This window comes from Tiliqua scincoides, chromosome 3 (assembly GCF_035046505.1).
Source record: "Tiliqua scincoides isolate rTilSci1 chromosome 3, rTilSci1.hap2, whole genome shotgun sequence".
Classification (NCBI taxonomy): Eukaryota; Metazoa; Chordata; class Lepidosauria; order Squamata; family Scincidae; genus Tiliqua; species Tiliqua scincoides.
In genome coordinates this window covers 206018473-206038770 of record NC_089823.1, presented here as the reverse complement: position 1 = coordinate 206038770, position 20298 = coordinate 206018473, and the positions used below count along the sequence as shown (strand labels likewise).

Genomic DNA, 20298 nt, shown 5'->3' with positions numbered 1-20298 from the left:
TTTTGACACCCACCCATACGACAAAATTAATTAATGTTTTTCATATTTTTATACCACCCTTTATCTAAGGAGCTCAGGGTGGTTTGCATGGTTCCTCCCCTTCTTTTGTCCTCACAACAGCCCTGTGAGGTAGGTGAAGGTGAGAGATAGTAATAGTCATGACATGAAATGAATAATAATAATGGCCAGAAAATAAATGCAGTGAATATTTCCCCACAAGCAATGGATGAATGTCAGTGTTCTCCTCCGCTATTGCTCTTGCACATAGTACTCAGTGACATACTGCCCCTGGTGGTTCAATGGTTAATAACCACTGATAGACTATAATCCACCATGAATGTACAGAATCCAGTTTAAAAGTCATCTAAGCCAGTGACACCCAACCAGCAGCACCACTAGGGTTGGTGTCACCCCCTTTAACTTTATTTATTTTACTATAGGGCATCCATTTTCAACCACTGTGCCGTGGCACACTGGTGTGCCGCGAATGGTCTGCAGGTGTGCCGTGAGAATTTGGGGGAGGGTCATTTGTTAATAGGGCCAGTGGGGATGTGAGCTCCCCACCAACAGCATGGTGTGCCTTGACAATTTTAGTACCTTGTCAGTGTGCCTTGAGACAAAAAAAAAGGTTGAAAATCACTGCTATAGAGCAATACAGGTTACCCAAACAATCAGTAACTAACCAAAAAAAGAGGCCAACTTGATGACACTCACACAACTGAACAGGAGTTTGAGTATTAGCTCTGATAAATGGAAAAGGCAGCCGACTCATAGCATCTTATTATTACACAACGTTATTACTATTACACACATAATTATCTTATTATTATTTATTATTATTAACAGTATTTATATACCGCTTTTCAACGAAAAGTTCACAAAGCGGTTTACAGAGAAAATCAAACAAATGGCTCCCTGTCCCAGAAGGGCTCACAATCTAAAAAGATGCAAAAGAACACCAGCAGACAGCCACTAGAAAAGACACTGCTGGGGTGAGGAGGGCTAGTTACTCTCCCCCTGCTAAAAAAGAGGACACCCACTTGAAAAAGTGCCTCTTACCCAACATTATGACACACATTACATCTTATTATCTATCTTATTATTATTACTACACAGCATTATTATCTTATTGTTGCACAGCATGTTCTGCCCGCCAACAGCGATACGCTGGCGCAGAAGGGCCTTCAGTTAGAGGTCAATGGTAAACAACCAAAGGGCCGGCTGAAGCAGCGCTGGCTTGACACCCTGCACAGTGACATGAAAATCACCCACCTACACCCAGACCAAGTCTACAATCAAGAGAAATGGTGATTCCGATCCCCGCCACCACACAGGACAAACACTGTAGAAGAAGAAGAAGATTACACAGCATGAAAACAATAACACCCCATTAGCTCTCAGAACACTCAAACTCATTGGTCAGTTTTGAGTTAAGAAAATCTACTTTTTCCGATGTAAGACAGTTGTGTTTTCTTTTTCTGGTTATTTGGTTATAGCTTCAGATAGAACACAGGTATTTCAGTGTGGTTTGTTTCATTACATTCTGCATTAAATTACACATCAAATGATATATAACATGGTCATATTATTCCTAAATATCAAGATCTCCACAATTTTGGTCACCTTACTAGTTCCCCATGTTGTGTCATACTAACATCTCATTGGCTCTTCGAACAACCAGTCTCACTGGTCCATTTTGAATTAAGAAAACCTAGTTTTTGTTACATAAGACAGTTGTATTTTTGTTTTCTTGTTTTTTTGCCATAACTTTTGATAGAGCTGATATATTTCACTGTGGTTTTTTCACTGCATTCTGCTGTAAATTAAACATCAAATGATATATAACATGATGGTATTATTCCTAACAACCGCAATTTTGATCACTAGTGGTTTCACACACACACACACACACACCCCCCCAGGTTGGCACTCAGAGGAGCCTGCCCCAGCTAGCTACGCCACTGAATAGAGTCTGCAATTCCCTTGCCAAAGTCTCCCTCCCCTCCCAATTCTCCTGGGCATGCAGGCCCTCCACCCAAGACTTCCCTCCTAGCCTAATGTTCAGATCTCAGTGCAAACACGGAGAAGGGAGATAAACAGAAAGATGAAACAATTTATTATTTATGTTCAAGTTTTCCCAGTTGGGACTGTTTTGAGTTACATTTAAATGAAAGGAAGACTGCATTTGAGTGTCTGCTGCATCTGTTTAAGGAGACTATGTCCTTTCCTCAGCCCAAGGATGTGGTCTTGCCCCCTTGGACTGTGAGTGTTAGTGGGGCACATGATACATTGGGTTAACTAGCGATAAGGGAAAATTGACCTCTGTAATGCATCGCTGATATTGAAGCAAAATTTATAAAGCCTCACCACCAACAATGTCAAACTCATTGCCTTAGTTACTGCTAAGTAAGGGGACTAGGTAAGTAAGTACACATGACTGGGAAAATTCTAACCTGTCTACATGAGTAGCCAGCAAGAAAGAAGCCAAGTTATCAAAAGTAAAAAAAAACAACTGACTTTAGATGAGGCTCCCAAAATTACAGCCATGTACACATAAGACAATGTACCAGGACAGAAGAGGTGCTGAAGGATCAGGAAAGCACTTCACAAACCAGATCTCTTAATTTGCTTAAATGAGTGGTTCCCAAATTTTTTTGACTGGTGGCTCCCTTGACATATGGGACCATTGGCCGCAGCTCCCCATTAGGGCTAGAATCCTATACACTGTATAGGATGGCAGGTTTTTGCAGGGATTCTGTGGCTCCCCTGGTTAATTTCCAGAGTTTCCCAGGAAGCCATGGCCCCAAGTTTGGGAACCACTGGCTTAAACTGTTTAACCAAACAGACAATGCTGTTGTCTTCACTCAAGTACAGCTATCTCAGCAGAAGGGTTACAGCATAAGATGATTCTGTCTTTCCTCCCCTTCTGCGTCAGCGTGTAAGAGGAAGAACACCACAAACTGGATATTCTGAAAGACACAGTTGTGATCCAAAGGAGATCACAATAGAAGCAAAGAGAAGGAACTGACATCTAGCAGCTACAGATATGCTTAGAAGATGCATTTAGCTTAGGCTGCTTGCAGGAACATGCTACTTGCTCCATCCAATGTTCAAACCTGTATATTTGTGAATGAAGCAACTATTACTCTCCTCCAAAGGAAGCTCAAACCCATGTTATGCTGCAGCTCCTGGAACTGCTTGCTGATCAGAGAAGTGAGGCACGAGTATGGAATATATTATAGCTGGCTGGCAACAAGACTTGCGGAGAAATTTAATCATTACATGGGCAAACAACCAGGCAGTATTTCAAGGGTGCTATCTTGATACCTATCATTGCAATTTTGCCATCTCAACTCCAGAGCTCAGTCCTCAGTTGACACACCAGCAATTATCAATCAGTCTTCCAAATAGCCTCCAGTAACAGACTGGGTCGTCTGTCCCCTCCCCCCCCCATTTCATGGAACTTGTTATGGAACAGCCCAAGTCTTCAGCTCAAGTCAACTGATATTTCTAAACTCCCCATCCTTGAGTTTTTAAGGAGAAGTTTCATGAGCATTTGAATCTAAATAATTTGTGAGCCTCCCAGAATGGTCTAAAAATAGTTGCACTGTACTTAACCTACTGATGGAACCAGATGTCTTCAATACTTCATAAGATACGTTCAATAATTTACCATCTCAATCTTTTACGGGCAGCATTCAGTTGAACACAACTACCCCAGAATGAGAAGCTGCCATAATAATTTCTACCATAAATGTGAGATTTAAGGTCAAGAGGTACTGAAGATGACCATGGCACTGAAAAGCATTCAGGTACTTCATGCCTGTAGGTGGGCACGAGCCTCTTCAAGGGAGCTGAGGCACTGCTTGAACAGTAGCCATGATTGTGTTAAACTGCACTGCTGAAACACAGGCGCCTGCGTTGGCTCAGTCATGTTGTGAGAATGGATGATGGCCGGATCCCAAAGGATCTTCTCTATGGAGAACTCGTACAAGGAAAGTGCCCTACAGGTAGACCACAGCTGCGATACAAGGACATCTGCAAGAGGGATCTGAAGGCCTTAGGAGTGGACCTCAACAGGTGGGAAACCCTGGCCTCTGAGCGGCCCGCTTGGAGGCAGGCTGTGCAGCATGGCCTTTCCCAGTTTGAAAAGACCCTTGGCCAACAGTCTGAGGCAAAGAGGCAAAGAAGGAAGGCCCATAGCCAGGGAGACAGACCAGGGACAGACTGCACTTGCTCCCGGTGTGGAAGGGATTGTCACTCTCGAAAAGGAATCGGCCTTTTCAGCCACACTACATGCTGTTCCAGAACCACCATTCAGAGCGCGATACAATAGTCTTTCAAGACTGAAGGTTGCCAACAACAACACCAGAGTAGGTAGCCTGACATGAAACTCAATCATTTGACTCTTTCCAAAGAGCTATTTACACATCATGCAATGGCAGAGCTCTGGATTGCAGGTGAGGGAGGGTCATATTTATGACTGTTTCCTGCACATAATACACCAACATATGCCACAGGGACAAACACCGCAGTCCTGGACATAGGCTACAATCCGATCCACACTTTCCTGGGAGTAAGCCCCACTGATTATAATGGGACTTACATCTGAGTAGACATGCATAGGATTGGGCTGTTAGTCCAGTTCACCACATTCACATGGGTAAGTCCTTTAGCACCTTTGTAATAAAGGCAAAGCTGACCTTCCATCACAGAAGAATCATGCAACACAGCATTTTGTGGCCTGTACCACTTCTGACTGTGGGTGGCAGGGGAGGTCTTAGGTTTGAATGCTTCCTTATGAAAAAAGAAAAGATTTACTGCAACTAGGAAAGCCATCATGTTAAGGAGAAAGCTAGCCTAAAACCGTTCACCTCAATATGCCAGTTTCATATGTGCAGGGAACATCTTTTTTCACAGGAGTACATTCACATGTGCAACCTCATCTACAATCTGAAGTGGACCAGTCTAAGAAAAGTTCTCTCTTGATTATGCTGCATGAACGGATAAGCTCTGAACTGGCTATTTAGCTGTTATGCAATTCTGGTTTTTTTTAATCTGAGTATGTCCATCCCAAACCACGCGTCCTTGTTCTGTTTTCAGCAAAATAAAAAAATAATATGCCACAACCCTCCCCCTCACCTGACACACAGCTGCAAATCCTTCAAAAACTAGAGTTGCTACATTGGGTTTCTATTTTTTTTCATATCCAACTGGGAGACATGATTAGACAATACTTAATCCTCAGCTTCCATTTGTGGCTTTATATCTTCAAAGCGGTGTACAACATTAATAAATTAAACTTCACCACTTGTATGAAGCTATCATCTCCATTTTTTTTTTTTTTTTTTTTTTTTGTAGAAAATGACTTCCCACAGGCATATAAACAGACATTTGTAGATTTAGGATTAGAATTTTAGTGTTACCGTTGATCAGTCCCATGCTAAGCACAGTGACCAATCCTGCCTCTGTTTAGTCAGGCTTATTTTTTTAATTAACTATAAAAGAATGTGTGTCAAGCTAATGTTTTAAATAAACTGCCAAAGGCAATGCAGTTGTACATTAAGACTGAAAGTCCCTTAGATATTATGGCATACAGGATATGGAATAAATTAACTTTCTTGTGCAATACCTGAATTCTGTTAAGACTGAAGGCAAATAGAAATTTGTATGGTTTCTTGCAAACTATTTTTTTTTTAATTCAAGTATTTTGAAACTTGGCTTTGACAACTTTAAGGGGCAACTAAGTTCTTTGACACCTACAGGACAGTATTAACTTCACAAAGCACCAATATGGCAATGTAAGGAGACCCCATAGAACAGAGGTGCCCAAACCCCAGCCCGCGGGCCACTTGCGGCCCGCTGCGGGTCCCCATCCGGCCCCCAGGGGGTCCCCCCCACCTCCAATGGGCACCCGGCCCTCACCCCAGCTCGCGCTGGCCCGCCGCGCAAGCTCCGCGCCTTGCTTTCCCTCACTGCCGCTAAGCTCGGTGGCAGCAAAGGAAAGACGAGCCCAGCCAGCGTGCAGGGCCTTTTATAGTGGGAAGGTAATGTGAGACTTGCAGGTCTCGCGTTACTTCCCATTATAAAAGACCCTGCGCGTTTGCCTGCTGGTCTCTTCTTTCTTGCCCATAGGCTGGGCTTGGCTGGTATCTGCTGTTTGGCTCGGCTCCCCTCCCCTCCCCTCCTGCAACCTGAGCCAGGGGAGAGAGAGAGAGAGATCACGAGGGAGGGGAGCCCAGCCCAGAGGGGAGCCCAGCCAAGCTGGCAGCAAGTCTCCCTCCTGAGGGAGGGAGGCAGGGAGGGCTGGAACCAGCTGGCCAGGCAGGCGGCGGCAGCAGCATATGGGCAAGCAGGCAGGCAGCCCAAGCAAACAAAGGAGGGAGGGCGAGGGGGCAGGTGAGCAAGTGAGTATGTGAAAGTATGGAAGATCCCCCCCTCCATTTGTGTGTGTGTGTATGAATGGGATCATAAGCTGGCATGAAGATCCCCCCCTTCTTAGGGTGAATGTGATCATAAACTGGATTGAATTCATTCATCCATTTTCCCTCTCTAATATATTCAATTATGTAAATTTATTCAAATTTGAAATGTAAATTAATTCGGCCCCCAACACACTGTCAGAGAGATGTTGTGGCCCTCCTGCCAAAAACTTTGAGCACCCCTGCCATAGAAGATCAGCATGGGTTTAAAGGTCACCTATGCCCGACTGCACACAAGCCTTTTTCTGGCCAAAACAGAGGCCAGACAACATGCAACAGCGTCAGCCACATTTGTTCTCTGTGTATCTGCTCTGGCTACATATAAAGTGGTGCATAGGTGCCAATTTCGGCATCAAAGGGGAGGGATGTAGATGAGAGAGTTTAACACTTTCTGCAATTCATGGACCAAAATCCTTTCCAAGGAGACAACCTAGCTCCAACATCAGAAATGAAGTGAACTTCGAGAAAAGTACCTGGAGTGATAAACGGAGGTAAAGCAAAGGAGGATGAGCTCTAAACATACATGGAGCCCCTTGGATGCTAAAATTAGATTCCCTGACTTACACATGAGTGAAGCATACATGAACAAATGTGGTCACTACGTGATGTCTATATTTAGGCAATATGCAACAGTAATTATGCAAAAGAAATGAACTCTAAATCAATCATCATGAAGACAGGTAAAGGATACAAGCTATATGGAAGCATTCAGATAAGTTTCTGTTTGGAGTCAGGCTTATTTGGATGACTGCTAATGTTGGTTATGTATCTTTTTACATAGTGCCTTAGAACCAAAGGCTACATGAAATTCTCTCTCTTTTCACGTACTACTGTATTTACAATTCACAGAAGGCTCTGTGAAATTTTCCACCCTACTTCTGATCAGGTTCCAGCCCTTCTCCTTGAATACTCTGAAGCCAATGACTGATGCTTCAAAAGGATGAATTAAATGTAGGCTTTCCTCTCTGTGTTGAAGTTGACTTACACAGGTCTAGTCAATATATTTTGGACGCAAGAGGGAGAGGGAGCAAGAGGAGGAGGGGTGGAAAATGAATGATCCAGAGTGCTGGATGCTTGATCATGAGATGAAAACACAAGAAATAGTAAAGTCAGGAAGAGCATCAAGAGTGAAAAACTGATGTTCATTATTTTGAATATTAAAAATGTCAGCCTGCTGTAACATAGAGCCAACAATCATTTGTTACACATATTCAGAAAAATTCAACCCAGGTATAGATTCAGAATGATAGAAAAACCATATTTAAGATCCGATTGAGAAAACATACCCTTATATAAACAAAGAATACTGCCTAACTGTTAAATAAAATAGCTGGTTGGAGAAGCAATTCTCCGTAGTTTCTGAATTTCTCCTACCAATAACATTCAGGTCACAAATTTTAATGGTTTTCTTGAAGAGAAACAGCAATTTAAAACTGAGCCAGTTGGAAATGTAGCCAAGAAAGAGAAGTAAAAGTGTGTGCATGGGAGGGGAGGAGTCATTACACAAAAAAATCTATGATGATATTGTAAGCAATACGTGATAATGTAAGCCAGAGATTTTTAACCTTTTTCATCTCCCGACACACTGACAAGGCACTAAAAAATGGTCAAGGCACACCATCAGGTTTTTAACCATTGACAAGGCACACCATTCTGTCAGCGGAGGGCTCACATCCCCCAAAGGACCTACTATGAATGACCTTCCACCAAATTCCTGTGACACACCTGTGGACCTCTCATGGCACACCAATGTGGCCTATCATGGTGCTTGAAAATGGCTGATGTAAGCATTAACTTACAAGGGCCTGAACTATGTTTAAAGCAGAATTACTGTCAAGGGAGAAGAGTGAATGTCAGAAACTTTCTGCAGAACCAGCCTGTAGGAACCAGTAGCAACAGTTATCAGATGATCCAACCAAAGGGAAGAGTAAGGAAAGTACCAAAGGCTACTGTATAAAGTTAAGAAGAATATATGAGTGAATTATTCACAGAGAGCTTTGGCTTGGGAACATTTGTTTTATTCTGGTTTGTTAAAAAATGGTATACAAATACTAGAAATAAATAAGAGGAGGGTTGAAGGAGGAATGTGGTAAATTTGAGTCATGATTAACAAGTAAAATGGCTAGCTAAAGAAGATGCAAAAGACAGAGACGTAGACAGATCCAGGAGATAATCTATCAGTGTAAGTGTGAGAGTTGAGAAGTTACGGGATATAATCACCAAAAGCATAGATTTAATAGCAAAGAGATAGCTGAGAACTTTGCCATATGAAACATCACAGGAAGGACAAAGTGACAACAAGGGATCATCAAGAGTCATGGAAAGTTATCAGAAAGTAAAAGCACTACTGTTTCTCAACCAGTGGTACTTGAGGTGGTGTCTGGTGATACCCCAGACCTCTGCCACTTGGCAGCAAGACCAACAATGCAACACCACAAGCATCAGTAGAAGGTTTGGCTTGGCAGACAGAGCTCTAGCATGCAATTTTCACATGCTCAAAAAAGCCCTCCCATCCCCCATGAGCCTCTTACCAGGGTTTGTTGTGTTATGTCTGGCCTCCCAATCCAGAAGTAACTGGAGATGATGTCATCATCAGTTACTTCCTGTGGTACTGCCAATAGGTGGACCATGCAAAGTGGTACAGCAGGGGATGAATGTTGAGAAATACTAAGACAATTCAAGGAGAAGAGTTAGGCTGGCATAATCAACAGTATTAAAGAGAGCTTAGAAAAAACTAGTAGGCTAGAATGACAGACTTGGACAAAGGAGACCTGGATTCAAGTCACCTCCTTTAACCATGAGGCTCAATAGGATAAAGTAGGACAATCCAATTTATGCCAGGCAGGGTGGGATACAAAATGTGATAAGTACAAACAGAAATTTAAGAAGAGATTGTGGCTTGATTCAGGTGAAATAGGACACTATGGTTTGTTATATAAATATCTCAGACTTGAATGGTTATTCTTCCCCTCCAACAGTCACAGCAAACATAGTTTGGACATAGTTTGCTCTGTTCATATGTATGGCAAAGTCTGGTTCGCTGCAAATGAGGGAGGGAAGCAGGTGGGAAGGGTGTATGTCAGCCTGAGGTTAGCTCACGAAATACTAGAACATAGTCAGACATTACAGCAGAATGAACACAACTCATGAGATTCAGCAGGGGAAGGTCATTGAAGATATTCAATAAAGCAGATTCAGTAGCATGAAGTGGACAGAATCCAGATGGAATCCATTCAAACAATCAATTAGAAGTATAGGATTCAACACAATATAAGTAGCTAACACTTCCCCCTCCCCCCCAAAAAGGTAAGAGGTAAAGGTAAGGAGAAACAGAATGAATAGTAACTCCTAAAAATGGAAAATTTAAATAACTCCTCAAAAAACAAGAATTTTTTTTGCTTGGGCAAGACCATCTGGAAAAAAGATCCAGAAGAAAGAAACTGATGATACAAGTGTCAGCTGGGAGAATTCAGAACTGAGAGACAATGGAATTCAGAAAGAAAAGGGTCAGTGTAGATGACACAAGAAATGAAGCATCCTCCATGCTGGCATCCTTCAGTCTCGGAAGACTATGGTATCGCACTCTGAATGGTGTTTCTGGAACAGAGTGTAACCTCTCCAGTGCACAAAGCCTGGGTAAAGTAGATATGGAGGATAGACTGTTTCCCATGCAGCAAATCCCCCCTCTCCACGTCTCTGAAATGGTCCAATGGAAAGGCAGAGGCCAATACGGTTGGTTCCAGCAGCGTCGCAGGAGTTGCCAGAACATGACTGTGTTCAGCCATGAACTGCCTCAGGGACACCGGCTCCGGATTTTGCCTCAAGGTTGACTCCTGAAGCCTTTTCCACAACTGGATGTAGCCGCAAGGCAGTGGAGGTTTAGGATCAGAGTTTTCCTTCTCTCAGATGAGCTGCCTTCCCAGGCTAACGAGCCCCATCTACCCGTTGGCTGTTTAGTCGCCTCTTACGACAAGTACAGCCAAACTGAGGGCCTATTCTTATCCCCCAGCCCCCAGGGGAGGAAGCATGCTCAGCAGAAAAGAAAAGAGAACAAGTGAATATACTAAGTTGCCTTACATGGAGCCAGACCATGATTCCAATCTAACTCAATACTGTCTACACTGACTGATAACAGCAGACCAGGATTTCAGGAAGGGTCTTTCTGAACTCTACCTAGAGATGACAGGGCTAGAAATTTGGGTCTTCAGCATGCACACAGATGCTTGACTGCTGGACTACAGGGGAAGAAGAGCACCGCATACTGATAGAATGTTAATAAAGTAAGAATCTAATTCAGAAAGTGTCAGAAACTAGTAGGAATTAAATGTAGGTGTAGACAAAGAATTGGGCTCTAGTTTGTGCGCAACTGAACAGACAACTGTAAATGCACCAAGACATTATTGTTCAGGTAATACCTCTTGTCTTCTGAGATAAATGGATGGGAATACAGAGAAAATGTAACAAGACAAATCAAACCATCAACTCGCTACAAAGACCACTTGAATAAGAAAGTACTACATAAAACTGGCACACATTTCTCTCTCCACTGGTGCCCATCATTAACTTTATATGTTGCTTTTCCAGTAGCACAGATCAGTGGCGTAGCTAGGTCATTTGACATCTGGGGCCCATAAATTTTTGTCACCCCCATAAAGCAAAATTGTTTATTTACCTATTTATTTATTTAAGTAATATTTTTCACATTTTTATACCACCCTTCCTCTAAGGAGTTCAGGGTGGTGTGCATGGTTCCTCTCCTTCTTTTGTTCTCTCAACAACCTTGTGAGATAGATGATGTTGAAGAAATTGAGAAATAGTAATAGTTGAGAAATAGTAATAGTCACAGAATGAATAATAATAAGGCCAGAAAATAAACACAATGACTATTTTCCCCACAAGTAATAGATGAACATCAGGGCCCTCCTCTGCATACAGTAGCCAGTGACATACTGTCCCTGCATCTGGAGATGCAATGTAGCTATTATGGTTAATTACCACTAATGAATGTTTAGAATCCACTGAGAGCTAACAAGATCTTACCTGGTAAGATGCTGTGTCATAATAACATCTTGTTAGCTCTCAGAACACTAAGACTCATTGCTCAGTTTTGACTTAAGAAAATTCACTTTTTCTGACTTAAGGCAGTTGTGTTTTCTTTTTGTGGTTATTTGGCTATAGTTTTTGATAGAACACATTTCAGTGTGGTTTGTTTCACTACATTCTGCATTAAATTACACACCAACTGATAAAAATATGATAAAAACATGGTGGTATTATTCCTAAAAACCACCATTTCCACAATTTTGGTCACTAGCGGTGTCACCTCCACCCTGAGGGTGTCACCTTACTAACACCTTATTGGTTCCATACTGTGTCATATTAACATTTAATTGACTTTTCAAGTAATCACTCATTGGTCTGTTTTGAGTTTAAGAAATCTACTTTTTATTACATAAGAAAGTTCAGTTTTTGTTTTTTGGCTATAACTTTTGACAGATTTGAGATGTTTCACTCTGGTTTGTTTCATTGCATTCTGCTACAAATTACACATCAAATGGTATATAACATGATGGTATTATTCCTAATAAATGTGATTGCAGTGACTTTGGTCACCAGTGGTGTCACTCTCCCAAGGGTGGCACCCGGGGCAGCCAGCCCCCCTGCTAGCTACACCACTGGTACAGATACAGCACTGAATGTTTTCTCTACAAACTTCAAATGTGGGAAACATTAGCAACTACCTCATCCAGTAGCATTAGTTACATGGTGGTGGTGTCCCAGCTTCAGAGGGTACTGGAGGAAATGGATTATCTGGACCCATTCCAATCTGGCTTCAGGCCAGGGTTCGGGACGGAGACTGCCTTGGTCGCCTTGGTGGATGACCTTCGCTGGGGGATGGACAGGGGGAGTGCAACCCTGTTAGTCCTGCTGGACCTCTCGGCGGCTTTCGACACCATCAACCATGGTGTCCTTCTGGGCTGGCTGGCCGGGTTGGGGCTTGGAGGCACTGTTTTGAAGTGGTTCTGCTCCTTCCTGGCTGACAGATCCCAGAAGGTGGTGCTGGGGGATGCCTGTTCGGCACCCCGACCCCTTAGGTTTGGGATGCCGCAGGGTTCCATCTTATCCCCCATGCTTTTTAACATCTACATGAAGCTGCTGGGAGAGGTCATCCGGGGGTTTGGAGTGGGTTGCCATCAGTATGCTGATGACACCCAGCTTTATCTCTCCTTTCCCCCTGATTCTGAGGAGGCGGTTGGGGTCCTGGATCGCTGTCTGGAGGTGGTTAGGGGCTGGATGTGGGTGAACAAGCTGAAATTAAATCCGGATAAGACAGAGGTGCTCTTGGTTCGGAAATCCACAGCTCGGGTGCTGGACTATCGTCCTGCTCTGAATGGGGTTGCACTCCCTCTGAAGGAGCAGGTCCACAGCTTGGGGGTTCTCCTGGATCCACAGCTGCTCCTGGAGTCCCAGGTGACGGTGGTGGCCAGGGGAGCCTTTGCTCAGCTTTGGCTGATTCGCCAGCTGCGACCATACCTGAGCTGCGCGGACCTGGCCACAGTAACCCATGCCCTAGTGCCAGGGTGCTCAATACATCGATCACGATTGACCGGTTGATCACGAAGCAAAGTGAGTCGATCGCGGAGCACTGTCTCTCCAAACTGTTAATATGCTTGTATGACAATGAGTCATACGAGCCGCTAGCTAGACTCTAGTCTAGTCTATAATCCATCCCGTCACTTGATTGACATAGGGATGCTGCAACATCAGCGCATGCCCGCCTGTTTTGACTTAGGGGCGTGGGAGGATTCTTTTGGCTCCCTCCCCTGCAGCTGCTGCTGCGCCTTGAGAGTGGGGCTGGGCGGTGCCAGCCCTCCAGATTCCAGTCTTGGTGCCCAAACTTGCCGGAGCAACCCACTGTGCTGCCCAGCGTCTTGCACCCCCACTGCCTTTTCCTGTGCGCGGGCCTGCAGAGCACAGTAAGACCCGACCTTCTTCTCGCTGCAAACCGATCCAGGGAAGGGAGAGGGGATCGGTGAGCGCTGCGGCAGGAAAGCCTTGCTGGCCCCGATCCAGGTGCAAAAACAGAGCCACCACTTGGGAGCCCCGCACCAGCTATGTTGCTCAGCCCGATTCTATGCCTGTGTTTACTCAGAAGTCCCACTGGGACTGCAATCCTATCCACACTTACCTGGGAGTAAGCCCCAGTGACTATAATGGCGCTTACTTCTGAGTAGACAAGCATAGGGTTGGACCCTGAGTGACACGGCAATCAGTGCGATTTGCTTCTCTGGAAACTGCACAGGACTGCGCTTTCCGCTTGCAAAGCTAATCTAAGTGCAACAGGGCTTGCAAAAGGATCCTGCCCAACTCTGCATTGGGTGCCAGGCAGAAAGACCCTTTGCTTTCCTCTGCCAAACCGACTGTCCTGTGGTTTTTTCGCACAGGGCCTCAGAGAGGAATTTTATCAGGGGACACAGAGTTTCTTTTGGGTCCCTTCTCAAAGGGGGAGGAGGGCAAAACAGGGCAGGGGGGGCCATGGTGACAGCCAGAATAGTCTTTGGAGCCCAGGTCTTCCTGCCTGTGCAGTGTGGGCAGCTAGATCCAGTAATACAGAAAACCAAACCCCACTCCTAAGTCTCTAAAATCTTTTAAAGATAGGAGATCATTGCAGAAAATTTAGCATCATTGTATTTAGGCTCACACTAGGATGGCAAGAGTGTACCAATTTTGATTTCTGCAGCAGCTGTAGTTTTGCAACTGAGTCCCTGAGCTCCTATAGTAGATCCACAAGCCAAAGAGCTGCTGGAGCAGGCCACTTTCCTCCCAAATGTGACACCAGAAATGCATGCATTCCTGAGCCTTGTGTATAGCTTGCAGCAGTAGCTGCTGCCTCATCCCACACAGGCAGTGAGAGTGGGTGAGATAGGAAAATGTAAGATCCCTGGAAACTTCTGTGGCCTGTCCAATTTTAAGCACTCGCTTTTTTCTTTTAAACTAAAGAAAGCTTATGACCATCAAAAATGAGTGGGGTTGCTGAACCAAGTGAGAAGACAAAAACGTATCACTTTCATACGGAATGGGAGGTGGACTTTTTTTCCACGATGTCATTTTCTAAGTGCGTTTGCCTCATCTGCCAGTGTACCATCGCAACACCAAAGAAGGGAAATGTGGAGCGGCATTTTAGGACTGTTCATGGAAAATACGACACCGACTTCCCGCCGAAAAGCGAGCTGAGAAAGAGAAAGGTGAATGAACTAAAATCCCAGTTGTCCGGACGGCAGACATTTTTCACACAACATAGTTCAAAAGCGAAAGCCGCCACCGAAGCGTCGTTCCGGGTGAGTTGCATCATTGTTAATAACAAGAAGTCCTTCCAAGACGGAGAGGTGGTAAAAGAGGCATTCGTTGAAGCAGCTGACTCATTGTTCCGGGACTTTAAAAGTAAGGCAGAAATATTATCTTCAATCAAAGCTCTGCAGCTGTCAAGAAGTACCGTTACACGGCGCTGTGAAGCCATGGCTGAGGATGTAACACAGCAAATGTGGAAGGACATTGGAGATTGTGAGTGTTTCTCACTGCAGTTGGACGAATCTACTGACGTGAGTGACACAGCCTAGATGTGCATTTTCATTCATATGGTGTTTAGTGATATCACTGCAAAAGAGGAGTTATTGACAGTACTTCCCATGAAAGAACACACGCGAGGAGAGGACATTTTTCAGTTGTTTAAAAACTTTATTGAGAAAACTCAGCTCCCAGTATACAAATTGGTGTCTATCACCATGGATGGAGCACCCGCAATGGTTGGCCACGTGAATGGATCTATTACCAAGTGCAAGCAGGACGATACTTTCCCAGACTTCTTGAATTACCATTGCATAATCCACCAACAAGCATCATGCGCTAAAATGCTCAACATGAAAGAGATCATGGATGTGGCAATGAAGATGGCCTGTTCTATTCGGGCCAGATCTCTTCAAAGACGGTTATTCCGTGCACATCTGGAGAAGCCTGACTGTGACCACTCTGAGTTGTTGCTACATACTGATGTGAGATGGCTTAGTCGAGGGAAATTCCTGCAAAGATTTTGAGATCTCTGTCCAGAGATTAAGGAGTTTTTCTGTGTAACTGGACATGCAGAATACAAGCAACTAAATGACGGTCAGTGGCTGTTAGAGTTGGCATTTTTAACCGATCTGACAAACATGTTGAATGACCTTAATCTAGAGCTGCAAGGAAAAGACAAAACAGTGATCAATATGATCAGCTCAGTTTATGCTTTCAAACGAAAGCTGCAACATCTCTCCTCAAAGCTGCAGCGCCATGATTTGTCAAATTTCCAGAACCTGGCGTCAGAGCTGGAGACGCAAGGGAAGGCCTGTGTGCAACTTGACAGTGCATGCTACATGGAGCAGATTGACAACTGTCTGTCAGAATTTGACAAATGCTTTCAAGACTTTTCTTTGCTCGAGCCAGTCGCTACGAGTCATGTGCTATCCTTTTCGGGAAGATGCTGAGGTTGATTCACTCGCATCAAAAATTGCAACACTGTTTCACCTCAACTCTTCTGGAGTAGAAGATGAGATTTTGACTCTTCAAGCCGACATTGAGCTGAAGTAAAGAGCTCATGGACAGTTCTGGAACTTACTCACAGAGGCAAAGTACCCCAACATGAGGAAATGTGCTGCCTCCTTGACTGCTTTATTCGGCTCCACTTATTTATGTGAGTCAGCCTTTTCCTACATGAAGATCATTAAGTCCAAGTACCGTTCCACCATGACTGATGAACATTTGGAAGTGTGCTTGAGGCTGGCTGTCAGCAGCTACTGTCCGGACTATGCATCCTTGGCTGATTCACTTCAGTGCAAGTCATCAAAGTAAACTCAAGTAATTACAAAAAATGTTTATAGTTAATTATGTTGTGTTGTGCAATATTGGCTCATGTGGTTATGCAAGGTACACTGTAGTGGTTATCTACACAGGCGCTAGGCTTAGCCTTGGTAACATGGCAACTGGCAAGCAAACTTGCTAGTTCCCCCCCCCCCACTCAGGCACGCCAGAGTGGGCCAGTTGCTGAGTCTTCGCCCAGAGCCATAAACAGAGGATGTTATGAAGAAATGCATATCTAGGATTGTGTAATGCGGTCAAGCCAGAGCCAGCAGGTTTCTTAGCAGTGCAGATTTCAGCAACCTCCAGTAATTTTCCTCAGTGTCATCATGTGTTTTGAGAATGAATAAAAGTCAGAGGAAGCTAGCCGGGGGAGTGCGGACTTCAATCTCAGACCGTCCTACTTCCGGCTTAGCTCTCACTGCATCAACTCCCTGAATGCCTGCTGTGTCTCTCATTGCTCTGACTTCTTACTGCTCTAATTCTAACTTTCAAACCCTCAGAGTGCTTCTGCTTTTAGCACTCTCACTCAGGCACCAAGGTTCTAAACCCTGGGTGCTTCCCAAGTAGCGTTGCGTTGCAACAGTACACCAACATACATTGTACACATAAATGGTATACGTTATGATGACGCGAACATTGTAAAAAAACTCTAGTAGATCTCTGGGCCTTGCTGGGTTTCAAAGTAGCTCTCGAGCCAAAAAAAGTGTGAGCACCCCTGCCCTAGTGACATCTAGATTAGATTATTGCAATGTGCTCTACGTGGGGCTGCCTTTGAAGACGGTCTGGAAATTTACAACTAGTACAGAACGCGGCTGCTCATGTGGTTGCTGGGGCACGTTGGTTTGACTCTGTCGAGCTGTTGCTCCGGCAGCTACAATTCACCCAATTCAAGGTGCTAGTTTTGACTTTTAAAGCCCTTAAAAAGCGGCCAGGAAGAGGGCCTTCTCGGTGGTGGCTCCCGAACTGTGGAATACCCTCCCCTTAGAACTGAGAACTGCTCCCTTGTTGCTAACGTTTCGGCGTGGACTGAAGACCTTTTTATTTCAAAAAGCTTTTAATTGTTGACAGGCTGGCTGGCATTCTTGCTTCTTGCTTTTTATATGAAAATCCACAGGGTTTGTTTGTTTTTAGATTTTTTAATTATTGTAAATTGTTTTTAATGATTGTTTTTAATGTTGTATTTTTAAAATGTTTGTAAGCTGCCTTCCAAACAAGGATCAAAAAGGCGGGGCAAAAAGGCGGGGTATAAATGAATAAAATAATAATAATAATAATGTGTACACACTGTTCCCATTGTACTCTCTGACAAAATACTGATGGGAACTGAAGTCCACCACTCATGCATTGCCTTACTGTGCTCAAGTCAAACCTCACTAAGCGATAGATTAAGCCTCAAAAAATTCTCACTTGTCACAGTACAGAATTGTTGTAGTCATAGCAAGCAAATCAATGCTTATCATGATGGACTGAAAATGACATGAGATTGTCAGTGCAAGCCTATGAATGTCTACTCAGAAGTAAGCCCCACTGTGCTCAATGAAACCTACTCCCAAGAAAGTGTGTATAGTAGTGTTTTTCAAACTGTGGGTCAGGACCCACAAGGTGGATCGCACACCCATTTCAGGTGGGTCTCCATTCATTTCAATATTTTATATTTAATATGTTAGACTTGATGCTCCCATGGTATATGACTGTATTTGGGGAAATGTTACACACCTGTACTTTTAACTGGCTACTATGTATATGCTTTTAACAGTGATAGTAAATGGAACTTACTCCTGGGTAAGTGTGGGTAGGATTGCAGCCTAGGATTATTAAAAAAATTTCCTACTTGATGATATCAACTGCGGTCATGACATCAGTTCCGGTGGGTCCTGACAGATTCTCATTCTAAAAAGCAGGTCCTGGTGCTAAAAGTTTGAGAACCACTGGTGTATGGGATTGCAGCCTCAGATTGACATCAATTTCAGGCGCAGAAGGTCAGAAAGGCAACTGTGGGCCAAGAACAGAAGCTTTTAAATGTGTCATTAACTATGACCCAAAGTCTAAAGTAGCGGTTCTCAAACTGTGGGTCTGGGACCCAATTATTTTTGGTGGGATGTGAAACTGACAAGACAAATTAGGCTGGCTACATCAAAGATTAAACAAGCAGCTACTTGCAGGGGAGGGAGCACTACTGCCCAATCACTGTTATAGCCACAGAGACCCTGAGTGGCTAGCAAAATGATACTTTTTTAAGTGGGTCCCAACAGTAAAAGTTTGGAAACCCCTGGCTAAAGTGTGCGGCTGTGAAGACATAACCATATCTAATCTGAGACATACAGACCGATTGGGGTGCTGCTGATAATCTACTGAACTTGCATGGTTTCCATACCGCTTTTTCCCCCATTCAAGGTAGTTTAGTGATTGAAACAAAACAATTCCATAAAGCGTCAGAAATATAAACAGAATCAATACTATGTCATCAGTTGTTTCACTTGCCCACAAAAGGTATAGCACAGATACAGCAGCATCTCTAGGCTATAGTGTGCCATCCTCTGTCCCAGGATTTCCCCCTTTTATTGAGGAAAAAAAAAAGCTGCATCTTTGGCAACTTCCAGCCAACTCACAAATTACTCTCTTGTAATTGTTCCATCACCATAACTCATGCCTAAGGCAGGGGCTTGGACTAGATGACCTAACAGGCCCCTTCCAACTCTATGATAACTCTTACCTTGGAGGAATTGCCCTACAGCCCAATTAGCTTTTGTTGATGATTGACATGAAAAATAAAAGTCACTGAGCTGGCTAGCAAGGTGCACTTTTGGAAGCTATAAAACTGCACAGTTTCCGAAAGAGCCACTTTTCTTATTTCCTGCTACCATAACTTGTGTGGGTGTGTGAGAATTTCCACACAGATACTTGTGTGGGTGTGCGAGATATTTCCACAGGATCCATCAAGCAACTTATCCTGCTTTTCTATTTCGTCCACAGATAGAGTGCGCACTTTGGTCTTTAAAGGGCCCAATGCTATCCAATTTTCCAGTGCTGATGCAGTTGTGCCAGTGGTGTGCGCTGCATCCTGTGGTGGAGGGGCAGTCACTGGGACTTTCTTAAGGCATGGGAACATGTGCTCCCTTACCATGGGGCTTCATTGCAACTACACAATAGAAAATTAGATAGGATTGGGCCCTTTGCTATATGACTGCAGGGATGTGGCAGACTTGCACAAGTCACCCTTCTTGCAGTGGAAGTGTGGCTGTGGCCAGAAATGGGTCTCCTGCAGTCTTCTCTCCCCTCGCTCCAGCAACAGGAAGTCCACCTGCCTCCATAAGAGATACCTGGAAGACAGGTGAGACAAGGGCGCATAAGAAATAAGGGGGGGGGGGTTGCTGACTGGGGCTACAATCCTAATCACACTTTCCTGGGAGTAAGCCCCGTTGACTACAATGGGACTTACTTCTGAGTAGACCCGGGGGACACTGCACCAGCCCGCGTCCTGGATGGGCAGCGGCCGCGGAAGCCGTAGCAGCGCCCCCCTTTGGGGCTTACCTTCCAGGCGCCGTTGCAGGTGGCTCGGCGGCGGTGCACGGCCGGGCTGCTGCCCCCATCGCTGGCGTCCCGCGGGCGGCTGCTCCCGTTGCCCAGCCCCCGGGGCTCGGGCGCAGGGAAGAGCCCGCAGCGCCTCTGGAAGCGGGCGACGGGCTGCGAGTCGCCGAGGCTGCGGGCCAGCCAGGCCATGCTGCTCCCCGGGCGGGCTGCGGCTCCGCACACGCCGCACACCCAGCCCGGGCGGCGATCGCGGCGCGGGGCAAGGGCGGGGCGGGGCGGGCGGGGCGGGACCGGGACAGGTGCAGCGCCCAGCGCCACCTCCGCCCAGGTGGCCCGCCCTGCAGGAAGCGCGCCTGGCCGCGCTGGAGAGGCCGGTCGATTCCGCAGTCGACCC

General features: G+C 44.9%; 1 protein-coding gene across 1 annotated transcript in view; it reads right to left on the bottom strand.

Annotated features, from left to right (window-relative positions):
• SGPP2 (sphingosine-1-phosphate phosphatase 2) overlaps positions 1-20093 on the bottom strand; it is a 45303-nt gene extending 25210 nt beyond the window's left edge. Inside the window, exons 1-2 of the mRNA XM_066622237.1 lie at positions 20002-20093; positions 17743-17746 (exon numbers count right to left, since the gene is read on the bottom strand). Of these exons, the coding sequence (XP_066478334.1) occupies positions 17743-17746; positions 20002-20093 (96 nt within the window). The remainder of the gene's footprint in view (positions 1-17742; positions 17747-20001) is intronic.
• Positions 20094-20298: the final 205 nt, after the last annotated feature.